General features: G+C 40.1%; 1 protein-coding gene across 2 annotated transcripts in view; it reads left to right on the forward strand.

The window, feature by feature from the left end:
• Positions 1 to 20,111, forward strand: part of scara5 (scavenger receptor class A, member 5 (putative)) — a 48,208-nt gene that overhangs the window by 2,593 nt on the left and 25,504 nt on the right. For both annotated transcript variants that reach the window (XM_040160926.2, XM_040160927.2), the window contains exons 2-3: positions 1,321 to 1,441; positions 4,162 to 4,290. In XM_040160926.2, the coding sequence (XP_040016860.1) occupies positions 1,330 to 1,441; positions 4,162 to 4,290 (241 nt within the window). In that variant the 5' untranslated portion in view covers positions 1,321 to 1,329. The remainder of the gene's footprint in view (positions 1 to 1,320; positions 1,442 to 4,161; positions 4,291 to 20,111) is intronic.

Below are 20,111 nucleotides of genomic sequence, written 5' to 3' on the forward strand. Positions count from 1 at the left end.
AAAGAGGTGGTGGACACATTAAAGTGCCTGAAATTGGACATGAGATATGGGTTTTTATATTCTTACTACATTTTTGCTGGAACGTTGGAGGTTATGACGGAGTTGGAAGTCAACTGGCGGATTTGTGTCCACAGTGATTTGGCCGTTATACTGTACACTTTAAGGAAGATTTATCAGCACCACGTTTAAAACAAATAGGATTTACTGTAATCGCTAGTTTTCCAAACTGCAGTGTTCACATTAATATTTACTTCTGATCGATGCGTCACCTCCTCATGAATGTCCAGACTTCAAGTTCATTCAACCCAAATCCTATGGGTATAGTGTTATATTGTTAATGCACAGTAACTTTAACCCGACCAAACGCAATAACACAACTGTCTTGAGTAGTTGAGAATGTAAAAATCAGAAGTTGTGGAATAAAGCTTTTCCATGTTTACTACATTTAGCTGCAGCTGATGTAGGAAGTGCATGCTCACTTTAATGGACAGGATGAGAAGACATCCATAAGCAGCTGTGTGCATTTGTGTTGAAAGGACCCAGTTGGCTGTCAGGGCTGCAGGCTGTGGATCTACCATTTAGGCAGCTATCTATCAGCTCGGTAGCTATTGAGTAACTAATTCCATTCAAGCTGACGTTCAAACACTGTATCATGTTTTTGAGAAAGAAATAGCAGAGCAGTTCTAAAACAAAAACAGCCTTAATGTTTTTGAAGGAGTTGATGTGAATCCGTTCTTTTCTACCCTCTTGACCAACCAGTTCACAGTGTTTTTTATGCGCATTTAGTCATTGCTTTGTCTTTTTAAATATCCTGCTTATGGTATGACGGACATAAAAGACAACCACTTTCCATTGAAAGACCGAGGTATGAGGAAACAAATATAGCACTGGTCTAAAGACAGCCATAATCCTCACTTGTGTTTTTGACTGTATTGCAGTCTAAAAATTGCAATAGAATCGGTCAAGACTCTGAAAAGATTTATCGCATTCGCTGCAGTGGGGGACACGAATGGAAAACAAAGCCACGCATTGGAACGTCTTTACCTGTAAGGACCTTCAACGATAACCCAACCCAAAACCTCAAAACAGGGACGACCAAAATCCATAACAAGTTATCCCAGCTGAGAATATCACATGTCTCTGCAAAACGCAGGTTAGGATGAATGGTAAACTGTCTGCAGACGTTTCATGTTAGCCTTGCATTTGTCCATGTCTTTTTTTTCTTGTCATCTGGACTTTTTGTGCAAGAAGCAGGTTGTTTGAGGAGAGATGTTTGTTTTTTGTAACGTAGAACATCCCTTGTGTATTTGCTCTCTTCAGTCAGAGGAGATGGAGAACAAGGCCATGTATCTGAGCACATATGAAGAGAGAGAGAGCGGCTCCATGTACGAAGAGGCCTACGATGGACACAACTTGTCCAAACTCAACCTTTGTGATGAAGGTAAGAGTTGAGAACTAAAACACTGAGCTGCACTTGACTTTTACCCAAAATACAGATTATTTTTACATAGGAGTTTATTAGTCCAAATTGATTCACATCTGCATTTGCTAAAAATACTGTACAATCCTCTACAGTGAGACTCTGACCACGGTAATTTATGGTTTAATATGAGCACAGAAAAACTAAAAAAGGAACCTCTGATTCATGAAAAACAAACATGTTCACAAACACTACAGATGTGTTTCAATCTGATTGAAGGTTTGCTTAAACCTTTATCAATTGTTTAAATACCCAGATTATTCAATACATGTATGAACAATTGGGAACTTTATGTGAGTGTTCACACAGATCGTCATGCACCATGCTTGATTTTCAGAGAGACTTTCTACACAGAAATACACACAAACCCACCAATCAAAAATCCAGACACACGACAAGACTTGATGCTGTCACTGCTTGGCATCCACTCTAAGTTATGGTCATCTGTGAAAAATGTGCGTCTGTGTGAGAATGTATGTACAGGTGCAGCTGCAACAAATCGACCACAGTCGACGTTGTAGTCTCAGGTTTCAATCCAAGGTTTGGTGGGAAAGTCTTAGTGAAAATGAACCGAGGAATCTGTTGACATTTTGAGGGAAGTCGGACAATGGGCGCACACATTAAGAAGACTGTCCTCGTCCAACTACTTGAACCATCGAGCCTATTCACACTCCCCCTGTTGGAGAAGGTATTCCACACCACGGGGCAGTTTGTTTCACTGGCGTGCCGTTTAAAAAGAGCAAAACAAGAGTGCCGTTCACACACTTTATGAGGGAACACAGATAACTAACAGAGCTTTAAAAGTTAAATGGGGTCTAAATGATGTGCCTTTGGATATGAGGTGTTAAATGGCGACTCCACCATGGTGCACATTACAACTAGTTTTGATAATGATGTGTTGATATTTTAAATATAATTATACATGCTTCATGGTATAATAAATACATATATAACCATGTAATGTTGTTCACTGCCTCCTGCCAAGCTAACACAGAGACCCTGTGTGTGTGTGTGTGTGTGCGAGTGTCATTTGTCATACTTTACAAACCCTTCAGTTTAGACAAATACAGGAATAATGGCTCTTCTATGTGAACATATGTGCCCTGGGATGATTTTGAAGAGACAATGTCCCTGACATTGAAAATGATATGCTTGATTTTAGGGCTGCAACAACGTATCGATTAAATCGATCAAATTAGATTATTAAAAGCGTTGGCAACGAATTTCATTGTCGATTCGTTGTGTCGCGCGATAAATGACGTCACTCAATGAGTCGCAGAGACACCACTGTGTAATAGACGACACGTGCGTGACACGTGAGACCTGAAAGTGTCAATGGCATTGTGGGTAATCACAGACACCGCTGTGTAAAAGACGATAATAATTACTTCATAATGAATATCGCTGTTGTATTATTTTTCAAATGTCACGTGTTCACAAATGGAATTGTCATGAATGCGTGTACAACGTGAAGCAGATGCAGTAGCGTTTTGGTGTCGCTCTTGAGTATTTCAATTGAACATATAAATTCTCCCAACTTGACGCGACCTTACACATCTGTCCGCAGGTCAACTCCATCTGTACTCAATCAATTCAATCCCAAAGCCTGAATAAAAGGATAATTGAAAGTTACTGGGGGGAATCCCCAGTAATGGTAATTGATTGATGTCTCCGAGGCATTTAATCCCTTTCATCCTTAAACTCTTTTGGATCTCACGGCCCTCGTACCTTATTGCTTTAATAAGTACTCATTTGGGAGACTTTTTATTGATTCTAAAGAGACTCCAGATTTGGTCCAGCCCCTTCTTGTAGAGCTGAAAAAAAGAGCCCTTATCACAAATCTTGGTGTTTGCATGAATGAGGTCTGACTGGAGCTTCAGAACAAGTTCTGACGTTAAAACAAATCCTGTTACATTTTCTGATTTGTATTTTTCTTTATTTTTTTCATGAATTATTATGTTCAAGTAGCATCTTGTACTTTCTGAAGTATTATTGCAATGTGAATTTGTAGTTCTGTTTTAGATTAAAGGGTTGGAAAAAAGATTTCTAATGCTGTTTTTTTAATCGGATTTGTTGATTAATCGAAGAAATAATCGACGATTAATCGATAATCAAAATAATCGTTAGTTTTCCAAACGTATATTTTTCGTACAATGGACTCCAAACTATTACTACTAGCGAACCATGAATGGGTTTCAAATCCCTATCTGCTTATTTTTATTCAAGGGCAGGTTCTGTATGCAGTGAGCTAAAATAAACGGCCAACAACTTGATTTTGTGCACTGCGGTAGATCGCTGGGTGTATGATCTCACTTCAGGTTCACACAGTAGGTCATTGTACTCGTAAGGGGCAGGTTTATTATTATTTAAAGCATTGTTTAGCCTTAATCACGAGTCGTTTCATGTTCTTCTAAGTAAAGTAAAGAAAACATGAGCCGTGTTGTTGTGAACACCCTCTGTTCTTATATGGTGCCAGCCTCCAATCAACTAGCCTCCAGGTAAATAGCTTTATTTAAGGCACACAAATATTCAAACAATATTTATTTATTTATTCAAAAAGCCAATTTGCTGTTGCTTTTTTATTCATTTGAATAATATTGCAACTGCAAAGTATGTATTATTATATTATTATTAGGCCTGGAGCATTGTTTGGGATGTTAACCCTTTGTTGTCTCGCTCAGGTTCTGGTAAGCGACGCAGGAAGCAGGATCCGTGCTGTGCTCACATGAACTCCCTCTCAGCCATCAAGTACGCCATCGTTGCCCTCTACGTCCTGGTTTTTCTCACCATCTTTGGACTCTGCCTGGCAGGTAGGGTGTGACTTACTTTAGCTGCATGTCTGGTGTTCCCAATCAGTTTCCGCCACTGAATATTAGATCATTTTTAAAACACAAGTCACAGTCGTTGATGAGTATCTTTGTATTTCATATTTCTTTCAGTCCAATGCTCTCAGGGGAAATTATGAAAATGATGAATTAGTCAAGTATGTTTATACTCGTGTATAAAATAATATAACACAAGACATAGAAGAGGACGTGAATAAGTCAATTGAACTGTCATAGTTAAGTATTTCTATTCTCTTGAGCCACAAGCTAGTATGTGTGGCTATAAATGAATATTTAGTCCCGTAGACCCGGATTCCCTGACGCTGTATTCAAGCTCTTTCAGCTCTGCCACTTTCCTTCATCACTAGTCTGCCTCATTCAGAGAGAAAGAGAAGTAAAATAAATAAATAGGGTTATAACCCTAACCCTAACCGTAGCCCCCTTTTAAACTGTCTACTCTGGTTTAGCATTGAGAACACAATGACCCCGCCACCCCCCCCACCCCCCCCCCCCCCACACACACACACACACACGCACGCATGCACACGCATGCACACACGAAACACATACACATACAGTCTTTTGAATCATAACCTAAACTTTGGTCGTGTAAAAGTCCTGCTGGTGATTTTATTGACTTCATCCTCTTGAGGATTTTACTGACATGGTTGTTGAAAAGTTGTTAATATTTTTCAATCAAGTAGAAGTAGAAAGGTTTAGCGCAGCTTCAAAGGTTTTCTGATGAGTATTCCAACTGTTTGACCAGTTTGAACTTGATTCCTACTCATGCTGCATGTCACATCACCTTTGAAGCAGGGCAGACTTTTGAAGGTCAAAGGAGAGATAAAGCATGATGGTGGCTGGTTCCTTTGTCCTGCATAGTTTCCACTCTTCCCTTTTGCATGATTGTGTGAGTACCAGGTTTCCAGGTTTCTGCATGAGGTGGTCCAGTATAGAGACTGTTTTCTAGGAGGGCTTCCCATGTTGGGGATAAAATCAAAATTCCCTTAGCCTGATTCATGAGTTGGCATTAAAATAGATTTTCTGTGAGCCTGTGATACGACAATTCCCTTAGCAAAGTACAGAAAGTGGTTCGGTTCTTAAACAATAGGTTTGAGGAATAGTTCTAGTTTAATGCAGACTTAAAGTGTATACATTACATTACGAATACTGTCGTGTATGCAATGATGTATGGTTTCCTTTAGTTAAGGTATCCCCTTCAAAAATGCATCTTTCTCAAGTTTCAATCCACTAAAATGTCAGTGGTAAAGACTATCACTAAAGAGGTACATTGAAGGCACCCTGAAGATGGGCACTGAAATCTGAGATTCAAATTCCCACGTCAGCTAGATTTAACACAACAAAAATTGAATCATTTTTTAAGACCTTCAGGGCAGAGTGGACTTGGACAGAGAACAACACGATGCCTAAACATAGTGAAAGTGTTGACTGCAAATATGGGAGAATCTCCTTTCTTCCTTTTAAAACCCCCACAAATCCCTTGAGGTATTATATGTTGCCATGAAAGGGTAATAAGGTAACCTTCCAAAATTCTCCCACACTACTCCACTCCTCCGCTCTCTTCACTGGCTACCGGTGGCCGCCCCTATCCAGTTCAAAACGTTGGTGCTCGCGTACCATGCTGTGAATGGATCGGGTCCAGCTTACATCCAGGACATGGTCAAACCCGACATCCCGACCCGCACTCTCCGCTCTGCATCTGCAAAACTGCTCGTCCCTCCCTCACTGAGAGCAAAACACTCGACTGGATCACGACTCTTTGCTGTCCTTGAAATGGTGGAACGAGCTCTCTGAAGACACCAGGACCGCAGAGAGCCTTCACATCTTCCACCACAAACTAAAGACACACCTCTTCAGACTCTACCTTGACTAAAACACTAACAAATTGTAGCACTTAAATTGTACTTATAACACCACTCATCTATAGCAAATTATAAATTGGCTTATTTGAGGAAATTGCACTTTCTTGTTTGTTACTCTTCTGAGTTTGTATCCTTATGGTTGAATGCACTTATTGTACGTCGCTTTGGATAAACGCGTCAGTTAAATGACATGTAATGTAATGTAAAAGGTGAAAAACACTTTTACTCAACACCTATGCAGTTCTTCCTCCTGCTCCTGGTTAATTTGGAAAAACCCTGGCCGTGGCCAATCCACTGTGTGTCCGTGTGTGTGTGTGTGTGTGTGTGTGTGTGTGTGTGTGTGTGTGTGTGCGTGTGTGTGGGAATAAGACATTTTAGAGGTGTGTCCCGCCCTACGTCTGTTCCATTCTGCAGACCCTGCTGTGGCCCCCTTGTAAACGGCCAGCTCCCGTCATCAGAGTAGAGGAAGACAACGAGAGGCTGATAGAGGCCGAGAGAGAAGGAAGCACGTTAAAAGGAGCCGTGCAATTAAGAAGGACGAAGTTGGAAAGATAAGTGACGGACACAGAAAGACGGGTTTAAGAGCTGGCTGGCTTCAGACCAGCGGGATCCTGGAGGAACTGACTGCTCTAATCCTAATTTCATTTCAAGACTCCCCCCCCCCCCCCCCCCCCCGAGCCTCCCACTCACGGCGTAACCACACGGCCGATGCCAGTGTTCCCAGGCGCAGAGACGTAGTTAACAGTTTGGAACGGCTTCAACGTCGTCACAGAGGTATTCGGTTATTCAAGCTCTTTAGATGAGGTTGTTTTAGAAAAGGCATCAAATCGGCCTTTTCAACAAGCCTTTCTTAAATTTAACGCCGGCCATCTAAAAGCTAAGTGGCTCCAGCACAAATGCACGGGAGGCCCAATTTTCACAAACACACACGACGCATGCACAAACACACTCGGAGCAGGCTGCCAGTTTTCCGCTGGAATAAAGATTCAACTCTGTGTTATCCACATTTTCTTTTTGTTTGAATTCTTGCTTGACTTGTAGTTTTATTTTTCTTTTCCAGCACTTACGTTGCCTCCTTTGGCGTTTCTCCCAACTTCATGGCTCGGCCAGCATCTCCAGTGAATTCAAACACATCCAATTTCATGGCTAGCAGGATCATGTCTCATCTTGGGTTGAAAACATCAGCACTTGTGACATGATCCATATAATATAAGATTTTTTGTCAGCGCAACTTATCCTAAATCTTAGTTTTGGACAAATAAAGGTGGGAGAGTGATGAATATGAACAGAGACTGAAACCAAAATGATGGAGATAAAAAAAAAAAAGCCGGAGGAGTTGAGGTCAAGAGCTGCTTATCAGGTCTTTATTCCTACGAGTAACTCCATGCAGATACGACAGAGCTTCCAACAGCTCTGATCCAGAGACTCTGGGGCAGCAGAGAGATTAGTCCAGAGTGGAAAGTTCACATGTTGGATTCCCATGATAGCCAGGAGACAGAACCCAGACTTTTATCAGAGGCGCCTGCTGGAGAGTCTCTTGGTCTTAGTCACTTGTTTTGACACAGCTCAAGAGGTGGAGGACCATTATGTGATAGACATGTTTGGTTTCTGTAGCATTAAAGCCGCACTAGAAAACTCACGGTTTGCACGATGTAACGCTTTATTGGGCATGAAACCCCGTGGTCTGACCTGTGTTAGTACAGAGTGAGAAAAGTTGCATGTAGAGACTCAGCAGAGCAGACGTTCCCTTGACATTTTTCACACACTGAGGTCCGACAGAGCAGTTACTCATGCTGTTGATGCACGGCCCGTTGTCATTCATTGTTACTCTCTTGAGGTCCTGTTAGGCTCGTTAGAATTCCATCAAATTCAATGGTGAGGCCGTTGACAGTTACGATTGACTCAATTTAGTTTTAAGTACTTTTTGTAATTTTGTACGTTTTTTTCAAGTTGATTGTTTCCTCTCGAGACCCTTGGCCCCTTAAGCGTCTTGAATCCCGGGGGGAAGTGCAAAAATGCTATTGAACGGTTCAAGGCAGCGTTTCAGTTCACATGTGTGCACAGGTCGTGAGACTCTTTCTCGATGGTTTAACCAAGTTTTGGTTTTGGTCAGTACTCAAATTAAAACAAGTTATTAAAACATCACAAATATAGTGTTCAGAAACCTGATACAGAAACGTGTGTTCTAGTTGCTTAGATTCTAGCTGACCTAGTTGTCACTTATAGTGTGCATTTTCTGGCTGCACTGCTGGAAACCACACCTCCTACTGGTTTCAATTGATTGATCTAAATCACTGTCACTCATTTTAGAGAGATGAACTTTTGTCAACTTTCCTAATTAGAACCAGATGCAGAGTTGTGTCTAAAACTCCTGCTTTTTATTATATTTTTCCATTAACACAGATGCCAAAAGAATCAGTGGCCGAATGCAGATCAAATTCCTTTTTATTAGATACTGTAACCAAGTACTGTATATAAATATACATATACGTACAGTACATGTATATACAATCTCTACAATTGTGCTTGTATGGTGTATTTAATCATAACTATAGTATAGTATAGTGTCTTTGGGTACTTTTGGCCAGAGATTGTTACAAATACCATGTGCTTGATCTGGAGCCAGTTCTTGGAATAACAGGTTAACACATTAAAAAAACACATCCAATAGCCAGTGATTTGGTTTGCATACAAAGTTTGGGCTGACAACTGTCTGTGTGTCTCTGTAGAGGAAACATGGAGCAATGGAATCACTTCAGTCTTGAGAATGAAATGTTGTTTAGGCATCCACATCCATCTTCCACAAAAGGGCTCAAGGATCATTTATCATTATAACGCAACACAGGGTTGCACAACTAGATGCAGTTGTGTCCCATTTGCGGCATAAGTTTGGGTTGCATGAAGAGGAACGTAAGCTATAAAACACATAATATGGCCGACATCTTAAGATGAAAAACATTTGTGAAATTGTCCGTTAAACTTTGATTATGTTTGATCACTGCAGTTTATGAACCAGGTCCACGTGATCCACAAACTAAAGTCTAGAATTGTACAGGTACGGTTAAGGACATTTTCCAACCACATGTTTGCAGAGTTATTTTCCTGCCACATGTGTCAGGCCTTGAAGCACTGCCCACATGCCTCTCTTCAACCTATACTGTACTGTAGCTGCAACTGAGTCATGCTTTCCAGCAAACACGCTGTTCGGGATTGGGCACGGTTGTGTTGTTTTTTTTCCTCACCCAGTGAACTGCTGGAAAACATGATGGTTGGGTTTGTTATTATTCTTTTAAGGCCACGAAATCTACAAGCTCGAGATTGTGTTTTTAAGTAATGGGCAACAGAAATGTTATTTCCAAGCCCCCGGAACAATGTGGGGTTATTTGGGGTCTGAAGGCTTTGTAGGAACTGGCTAACTGCATTTGTTGGCATTATTGTGTTAGCATCAACTTTTCTTTTTACAATTAAATTATAATCTGTACCGAGTTGTTGGTTTAGTTCAATACTAAATCTCTAAAGCAAATGTTCCACGGAGAGTTGTAGTAATGACGAAATGTTCCACACTGTTCCACACTGAATCTGGTTCAGGACCATGACCGTTGTTTGTCCTGGATTATCTTGATTCATTTCTAATATTTCACATTTAATTGCTTGAATCTGGATGCGTCCGACAGTATTTTCCAAGTGGGATCGCAATATGGTGATGCAGGGATGATGTTTTTTTTATTTTTTAGGCCAACTCCAGATGTTAGCATTGCACTGGTTCCCTCGACAAAAGCCAATGAGCCATATGCACCATATTTTTATATATCTATTTTTGATGCTTTTCACACATGGACAAGACAGTAGACAGTATATCAACTACACCACGGTTGCATAACACAGCGTTAAGGAGGGCTAGAAGGCTTGATGATGTTCTGTGTAGTCTTTTAGCCACATATAAAAGCTTCACAATTCACTAGAAAGGTGTTCACAGATGTGTTTCATAGTGTTTAAGATAGCGTTACGTTCAACAAGTGGATGTATCACGGCAGTCAGTTTTGTTTACACCCTCCCTTAATATTCTATTGTTTGCATGTTTGAAATTAGAATCTCTGATAAAACATTTTCGTGAAGTTGTCTATTCATTTGGGCGATGAGATTTTATGTCTACAGCTGTAAAATGGTGTTTGTTGGTGCTAACGACTGCACACTTCCAATCGATTCAATTTCAACCTTAACGTGAACTTGAGTATTAGCATGTGGATCAAAGTTTCATTTGTGTCTTTTATTTAGTTTCTTTTAATACCTGCTGTCTGTTGAATTGTGTTTATATATTTTCAGTACAGCCCTGGGAGATATTTCCAGCTGTAGGGGATTCTTACCGTCCCATTAATAACCTCCAACTGTTGTGTCTGTGGGATACTGGCAGAAGACGTCATCAGAAAATCAATGCAAGCTAATTTTACAAAAACAGATGTAGAAACCCCCCGCTATTTGACAACATGGTTTAGCTTAGACCAGATGTTTCTGTCCTAAGTCCTAAGTTTGTCCTAAGAAGAAAGTTGAGAGCATGAATCTGACACCACAGAAGTGCCACTCATAGTGGCCTTAAGAGGTACTTTAAAGGTCCTAAACCACAGCGCTGTGAAAATGATCAACAATTGTTTCCGCTGAGGGCGAGAGGTTTCTGATCTCGGCCTGTTTGTGTTTGTCACGGGTGAGAAATGCCTTTCCTCAGACACACTTTGTCTGCATGAGAGTGAAACCCTCCATCACAGACCAAGAGCACGCGCCAGTAAAGCCACCTACTATTTCATGTCTGCATAACTGCAGAGACGCGTAAATCCTCACACATGTGTTGGTAAGTGCAAAGACAACCCCCGAAAGTATCGTTCTCTGTGAAAAAACACACAATCATTTTGCCGTAAAAGCCAATACATTGCAAATACATAGACAAACAGGCCACATCTGCATACTAGCAAAAACACAACAGAAAAAAACATTAGAAAAACACAAGTTCCCATTGACACAAGAGCACAAACACAGGTATTCATGCACACAGACGCACAAGTACGCAGCCACAAACCACATTCATGAGTGGAACAAAACACACACACTCACACATACTGTATGTCACTTGTGCACATAGTCCAGGGGCCCCTCAAATTGACTCTCAGGACATAAAGCCTTTTCTAATGAGTTTCTGTTCTGTGGTCGTCATCCTTTCTGTAGAAAAGAGTCTGGAGAGGAGCCAGCGTTCCCAGCGGGTTTTCCATCATAAGAGCAACACACACACGGACACACACACACACACACAGAAACAAACAGAGAAAAGTCAGGCCTTCAATCTTCAACAATTGGGCCCCTAAAAGTCAGGGCAGAGCCTCATTCAAGAAGTCAAAGTCAAACGCAAGTCATTAACATGTCAGGACTAATTGGAGCTCTCTCGGTCTCTCGTTCTCTTTCTGCTGCTTGTCTCTCTGTGTTTCCTCAGTGCTGTGGAGGAACCGAGGGGCGAGCAATAGACTCCTCTGTCTGTCATATACTCTAGATATTCTACTAAAGAATATATATTTGATGAGATACTCTGTTTATGTTCTGGTATTGGTGGTTAAATATTATTTTTCTTTGATTACCTAAATGTTTGGCTAGTCAATCCGTAGACGAGCAAATATTGTTAATTGTAAAACCCACATTCACGGTAACAAGCTCCAGCCCTGCATTTAAACTGAATTTCTAGAAATTAAGAGGAACAGAGTGATGACGGACATTATACAATCACACCTCAGGAGAGTAAAATAACTAACATATGCTGATCTGAGCCGCAGGTCTTGCGCATGCTTAGTTGTTCTTGTGTGTCTCTCTGTAGCTTGATTTCTTGCAGTTTTCAACTGACCACTTCTCCCTCGTAAGACCGATTCTAACGTTATCAAACCCAGCTCACAGCCCCGCTTTAAAAAGTTTTGTATGTATGTATAAAGACCCACATATATAGCTCAGCTTCAAGCTAAATAACCATGAGGAGCAATAAAGTGAAACACTGCAGTGTGTAAATAACTAAAAGCAGCAAGTCTCAGTGATGCAGCTCTCCATAAAAAAAGCTAATTATGTTCTTTCTTCTTTTTAGTCTGGTCTACTCCAGAGGTGCGTTTTAAGCTTCAGGGATTTCAAAACTCGATAGCAGGCGCCTATATGATTATTTTTGTGTTATAGGTTACTAATTAAGCAACAACAGATTCCAACGGCTGAGCTAATGTGTTAAATGAACACATATGTGCTAATCTCTGTTTCTTTGTCCCTGTGTCAAATTAACCCTTTAATTAAGAGCAGACTAGTTAGGTCATAAGATTTTTGCAGCAGACAATCTAGGTCTTCTCTGAGTTGGTCAGTAAACAAGTCAGGAAGGACAACATAATTAAGTCTAGACTTCAACTTTAGTTGCAGGTATTTTCCCATGTAGTTTATCATTTGGGGGTATTTAATTAGTTAAGCATTTTGTAAAGAGATTTAATATTTTCAGCGTCGGTTCAAGCCCATCAATTAAGGAAAACAGATGGTTCAAATCCTCGGTCCTAGTTTTTTTCAGTTTTTTAAATTTAATCATTACAGAAATTATACTGATAATATGTAGTAGGTAGTATAACTGCAGGTTGGAGAGACTCAGAACTTTGGTTTTAGTCCATTTATTTGAATCCCGCCAACCTCACTCCAGGAAAAACAAAGACACCTTAAAGAGACAGAAAACAGGGCCCATAGTGCGCACACACACACACACACACTTATTAAGTAATTCAGCCTCTCACAGCATGAGCCTCACTTTGATGTCTGCCACATCAGATGGGGTCCACGCTTAGAAATCAAACAAAAGCCCCACCGCCGCCACCGCTGTCACCTCATTCGGACATTCCTGCAGCTGAGTTACAGCTTGAACTTCGCAAACACACAACGTCCCCCCGGAGAGACACTTCACCCTGATTGTCGTAGGGTAGAGACACTTTTGTTTAACCTACCATGAAATGGCTAAACAAACAAAAGGATTACGCTTTTTCCTTCACAACATCTGCCTCGTTAAATTTGCAGTTAAACATTTTAGCCGTTTTATAAACTAAGATTCAAGCTCTGTTTAGTCATTATATTTATATTACATCTAGTGCAATTCTGTGGTTTAACGGTGATGTTTACTGTGTGTAGCCTCGGCTGCAGAACCACGCGATGACTAAGCATTAACCCATCGCAGCAGTCATGTAGGAGTGGGTTGAAGCGTCAGTGTGAGCCTCGGTTCAGGAACCGCTGCCAAACATATGGTGTGTGTGATAATGGCACCATTCCCAGGGAATGAACCAAATAGAACCAAATAGCTTCAATCTGTTTTTTTCAGATTGCAGAGAATAACTTTAAGTATTAATGCATCACTGGCAAATCAATTGTTATGTCTGTTTATATTTGCTGAAAACTCGAGAGATCAAATTAGCAATGATGCTGATTGTATGCGACACCAGTTGCTTACCAAGGCCGCATTTTTTGCCTTTTCCCTCTTCCCCGTCGTTGCCTTTGTTTTGACTGATAAGCTACTTTTTCGTTGGCCTTTTTGCTCATTGCACCATCTAGAGAACCAATGGCCTAAACTCAATAAATGGCTTCTGATTCTGGTCAGGCAAGTCTGACAAAATGCTTTCCTTTTCAGTTGTCCCTCCATAAAGTATTTCTGCTTATTAATCCTATTGGTTTGTACAGTTCTCATTAGCATTGTTTTCAGCAGAAAATGCCCAAAGTGTCTACCGCAGAAAATGGCAGACAAACAATTTTAGCAAATGTAGTTAGTGTATATATGATCGGGCAAAAATAATTATATTTTCTTTCAACGTTGGTGGGGACCAAAAACCGAGCTAAAAGGAGAAACAACATTAAACATACGTTCATTCGAAAATCAACACGACACCATATGATAATATAGTTCTCTGTCTACTGGATGCATGAATTGGAAATTGGGAAATTTTGGTATCAAATAGGTCAATGTTGACTTTAAAATCATGTTTTCTACTTTTGTTGTTTACCATTTTCATTGTTTTGCATGCAAATCATTCCGCTATAACTTCAAACATGCAAATAGGTCTGTGAAGTGCAACCTCCACTTACTAATAAATAAAACTAATTACAAACCAACATAGTGCATTAGGTTTTTTGTAACTTATTCATACATTCTTTATTTTTCTTCTCACTACTCTCTTTGCAATAGTAGCTCAATTGAATCCTCATCTCACACACACTTTGTCTTTTGAACCAGGTAATGGTGCAGTCATCCATTTGAAACGACATATTGGCTTCCACTTTATGCAACCTCAAGAAAAGCAGGTTGTTGCCTGTCTGCTTTCAAAGAACTTGTAATTTCATTCTCATTCACTGCTGAAATACTTTGCAGGTCTGCAGTCCACAAAAAGACTCTTTCTTCTTAATTTCCTTCCTCCTGCCTGGCGCTGGCATCGCCTCAAAGTGAAGTGGGATGCTGGTCGCTTTCTTTCTGTTTGAAGAGGACTGGCATCGTTCTGTATCTCCCACTTACACACAAAACACATGAGAACACTTGTGGTTTTATTATCTACCTTTCTTATGTTTTAGCACTATTTAAAGGATATTGAAAATGTATGCCAAATAAAAATATTTCATGTCCGTTACAAATAGGACTTGTATCTGTAGCATTAGGAGCAGGGACATATGGTACATTGGCTATTTCTAACTAAGTACCAGCTGTTTTAATAGTTCTCCTCTCAGGTAAGATCACTTTCAGCTCTGGCTGATCAGTTATGAAACCTGCACTCAATTGGATTTGTGTTTTAGAGTTACATTACATCGTCTGCAAATGTTGAAGCCATTTCCGCTATTTTACAGAGCGTGAGATGTTTTTTAATCCTGGGTATGACATTCATGGAAGAATATGCAATGCACCAAAACCGGTCCTGAGCCGAAGATCACTGCCAATACAGGAAGTTGTTTATGTAGCAAAGCCAAACGTTTAGGTGTAACCTCCAACTCATGCCCCTTTTTTCGCAAAAACATGTCCAAATAGCATAATAGATACAACCAAGCCAATTTCCCATTCCATTAGCCGCTAAGCCCACTACAGAAGGCTCATTCCAGGTACTCCACAAGCCAGACCCAACTTACAGGAATGTTTTCTCTGGCCTTTCTATTGTTTTGTGTTTGGGTTGGGTAAATGGAAGATTGGGACGTGTTTGGCAGAAGCTCCATTTCAACAAGACGTTCTGGTTAAAGTCAAGTCAAAAACTTCTCCATTTCATCCTTCGTTCTTTGAGATAGATGTCGGTCTGGAGGTCAATATCAAAGGAGGAGGAGGAGGCTCTGAAGGTTTCACAAATCTATCAGCCATGTCTGACTCCTTCATGGAGGTCCAATGATGAAAGACCTGTTGTGCAAATAATGGGTTGTGCTCATTCAACATACTTCTCCATTGTGGTGTTTTCAGGGGGGGGGGGGGGGGGGTTAATTTATAGTTGAGCAATCGAGATGATGGAAAGAAAGACACACATAATCAAAGTAGTCACATTTACGTTCTTTCATTCATTTTGTGAACCAGACTGTGGTGTAGTCAAGGTTTGCACTGAAAATACAAAATAAGAAGCTTTCCAATTTTTTCAAACCCGTCATCTTCTTTTCTTTGTTGTCAAACACTGACACACACAAAGAAGCTCGAACTGAACGGTCAAAGTTAGTGTGGTTTATTGAGAACACTGACATTTTGGAAAGTCTGATTTGTTTCTGGTTCCCAACGTATTTTGTCTTTTGAGAGATTTCTTCTTTGCAAATGGTGAAACGAACTTGGCCACAAAGAAATAACCTTTACACTTACATACTTATGTATTAAGAGTCTGTTAAAGGAGGTTGCAAACACGAGTAGAGGAAACTCTGTCTTTTTTACTTGTCGTTGTAAGCGGAATGCTTAAGGCCAGAGAACAGCTGGCCACTTAACAAAACAAAGTAATGCAAAGTAATCATGAGCTATTTTGTTTTTCAAAAAAGAATTTCAAGAAATCTAAAGAATGAAGTCATAATATTACATGCACATGTTCCACATAATTGTGTTTATTCAATTTAAGTCACAAAAAACATCTATTTGTAATGGAAGGTTCCCTTTAAAGTCATATGATGCTGCTTTCTGATCTTTGCAACACATACGCAGGTAAACACACTTCTATTATGTAGCTTTATTAAAAAGCCTGTGAGAGCTGGAAGGTGAGATTAGTAGCCATGGGTGCGAGGCCTAGTGACAGGGCACTGCAGCACGTTCAACTTACAACAGACTTATTAACGTTGTTAAAAAGACACAGGTCACGAAAGGCTTATAGGTTGGAGGAGAGTCTGGTTATTAACACTCACAAACAATCCTTACACCATCTCCTTTCCGATTAATAGAGAACCAGAAAGAATGTGTGTAAATTGAAACATGTGCAGATCCCAAACACATTCATAACTTTATTACTTTTTAAAATCATACTAGATCAGGATAAACCTGATGAGCCCATCAAAGTAACAGGGAGTGAACCATTAGAATGAACACAAGAGAATGTCAATCTAAAGACTGTCAACACGGAAATAGAGAGCAGGGACAAGACATTGTTTATTAATGTAACTGTACAAGAAAATGTCCTTGCAGCTGCTACTAAATGTATACATGAATCTATAATAATGACAACTATTATCAGGGGATGAGAAACACACATCAATCAGAAAAAAATATCAAAGACTTGGAGAACAAAAATGTTCAGTGAACATCTTTCAGAAATACAGAGGACAATTTAATTTTTGTATCTTTGGGTTTTTATTTCAGAGAACTTTAAAGTGAATAGACTCATTGTATAATAAGTGTGTGGAATGTGTAGCTTGACATCAAAGACATTTTGGGTGGCAGGGAGAGGACATATTTCATGGGTGCTCTTTAACTGCCTCCTGATGAATGAAGGCACCATGTTGTCTTTGGCTATGCCCACAAAGAAACGCAGCTCTGATAGAATTCCCTCTGTCTTCTCTGTCTGCCCTTCCCGTGACACTATCCAGACAGCTCTTCTGTCCGAGTGGGTCTGGGAGTGTTTTACCCATGTTGTATGGACATAAATCTGTTTACATGGTCACATTGTGCAGGCTCACCTTCCTTCTGGGGGAAAAAGGCCAGGGGGAATGTAGATAGTAGCGATTATTGTAAGGTCAAATGACCCCGGAAATGAATGCAGCTCAATATAATGTACCAAAATCTCGCGAAAACATGACTGTGTATGATGTTGTGGGGACGAACACTGACAAATATGCCAGAAACAGATATTTAGTTGACGGTTAGACACGGTTTCAGATTGAAAGTGGGTTGAGGTCCTCAGAAGGATATCGAGATACGTTTTTTGTTTTGTGTTTTGTGAAAGAAAAACTGGCAGAGAGAACGTCCTACAATAAATAAACAACCATATGGATCCCATCTTGACAACGTTGAGCTGATTGCACAGGATGAAATAAACACAAGAAACAGAGCAACATTTGCATGATCTTTATTCTAACTTGAACTAAGTACTTGTTGCCTTGATGTAACTTTTTGTTTCACAGAGCGAACCATGTAACAAAGTTTGTGTCCGCAAACGTGATATGATGCTAATATGAAACATATTGTTTATGAAACATGTTTCTTTTCAGAATCCACAGCATTCAACATATGTCAAAAAAGTCAAAATTACACTTTAGGTAATGTTTAGTTTATTTACTGCGAGTGCTAACCATGTTTAAATAAAGCAAATAATATGAGTCCACTCCATGCGAGGACCGAACAAACAGCTGAATCCATTTTGATATACATTTAAGTCCAGCTGCCGGGTGGGACGGCTCTCCCAACATTCAACCCTCGGATGTCAGCTTCTCCCCAGAAGAGTCAAAACACCATGAAGCTGTGAACTTGGAACTAATCTGTTTTGAGTGTTGCTGTCATCTATTGCTCGTATGTGTGTGTGTGTGTGTGTGTGTGTGTGTGTGTGTGTGTGTGTGTGTGTGTGTGTGTGTGTGTGTGTGTGTGTGTGTGTGTGTGTGAAATGAAAAGGATCACTTGAAATTACTTTCCCTGAGATTCCCTGAATTACTTGAAATAACTTTCCCATCTCAGAGAGCTGAGCTCAGTTAGAGATGGATTTGTCAGAGCGAGGTGTCTTCTTTCCGTTGTTTCTCTCCATCTTCGCCTGAAGTCATATAACACCCGCTCATCCCTGCTGTTGCAACTCAGAAGCAGTCGGATATTATGAGGGCTGACAACTGAAAGTGAAGTGCAATTAGAGCTATCTAGTTATATGTCTTTTTCCTCCTGTTTTAAAAATAGATAATTACTTGTTTGTTGTTAGTGAGATAAAACTAATACATGGTATTCCCCTGCAGTTTTATTTACAATTGAAGATACACTGTTTGCTTCTTTAAAACATTTACATTTCATTAATTGTCCATTTTGGTCTATTAAGCTTAGTTGAATGTGGAAAAATTGTATTAACTTCACCCCAAATAAACAATTATATTCATAAAGTATTAACATATTTCTTTCTGCTGCCCCCAAATGGCCAGACAAACCCATTATCATTGCTTTAGGAACAGCTGTGTGAATAGAAAAGCCTTAAATCTCCATTCTGTTCCCCGTCAATGACCACTGTGGTCTGGTTGATTGTATATACAGAGCTCTGTATGTTAACAAGGCTATAGTTCAACAGACATCTACTGGTGAAGAGCAATTTCCACGGCTGATTGATATTTCCTATTTTCGCGCTGTAACCGTAGGAAACAAAGGGCAGAGGAAAATCTGTGTAAATTCTGGCAGCATGTTATAATAATAAATTGACATGTCTTCACTCTAATAGCACACAGTTTTGGTCTGTGGTTAAGAAATGTAATTCTGCACCTTAAATCAGTGAAACCACACTGAAAATGTTGGGGTAATGAAAAGGGTTTTGCCTTATTGCGCACACGTGCAGTATTTGTGGGTCGTCAAACACCTGCTCGTACAATGTATTACAGGCAAATTCAGGGCCGCAGTTCTCCAAGTGCCTTTTTTAGATTGGGTAGGTTCATTGTGCTTGTTTGAAGAGAAAGTGCAAATATACGATGCGATTGAACTCAAATACTTTGACAGTTTCATTAAATTATTCAGTCCACAAAAGGAACCGAAATGTAGGATCAACCATACAGAATGCCAGTTCTGTGACTGTGAAAAATATGCGTTAAGGAGCTGAGTAAAACAATAAATTAAGCAATTAAAATATTTTGTGGAAAAAGATTACCATGTGTCTTAGGATTCTTCTTCATTCTGGAGGACCACTACTGCTTGGAAACTGTGTGTGTGTGTGTGTGTGTGTGTGTGTCTTAACCAACGTTGACGGACCATCATTTAGCAATCAAGCGATCTGAGTGGTTGAAAGATTTGGGTTTATTTAGTTTTTCAGGTCATTAGGAATAAACCTAACACACATAATTAGCAGGAATTATGTTTTGTTAGCAGAACTGTGGCTTTGCATGAATTCTCTTTGTTTTGAGGTCATGCATGCGTTTCTCGTTCTTGAAGCGAGCCCATAAAGCCACACACAGACAGATGTGGATACATACATACATACAGGGGTGCAACTGTGTTGAAGAACATGTAACATGTGTGAAGGGAATTATCTGCTTCCCCTCAAGTCATTCCCCTTTTTTCTCATTTGAGGAATTTTGTCCACATTGGTCCTTGCTGTCCCGCGGAGAGAATGTCGTCATGGCGTCATGCTGAGGATCTGGTTACAAAATATCTCCCAGGCGTTCCAGCCGTTACTATGCAACTTGCTCGCAACATAACATGAAACCGAGGAGCTTTTTCTCATTAGGCACAGTGGAGAACGGAGAAAAAGAAAAAGTGGCCTTTATGGCAGAGCCAAAAAGGGA

This window comes from Gasterosteus aculeatus, chromosome 18, assembly GCF_964276395.1.
Source record: "Gasterosteus aculeatus chromosome 18, fGasAcu3.hap1.1, whole genome shotgun sequence".
Lineage (NCBI taxonomy): Eukaryota > Metazoa > Chordata > Actinopteri > Perciformes > Gasterosteidae > Gasterosteus > Gasterosteus aculeatus.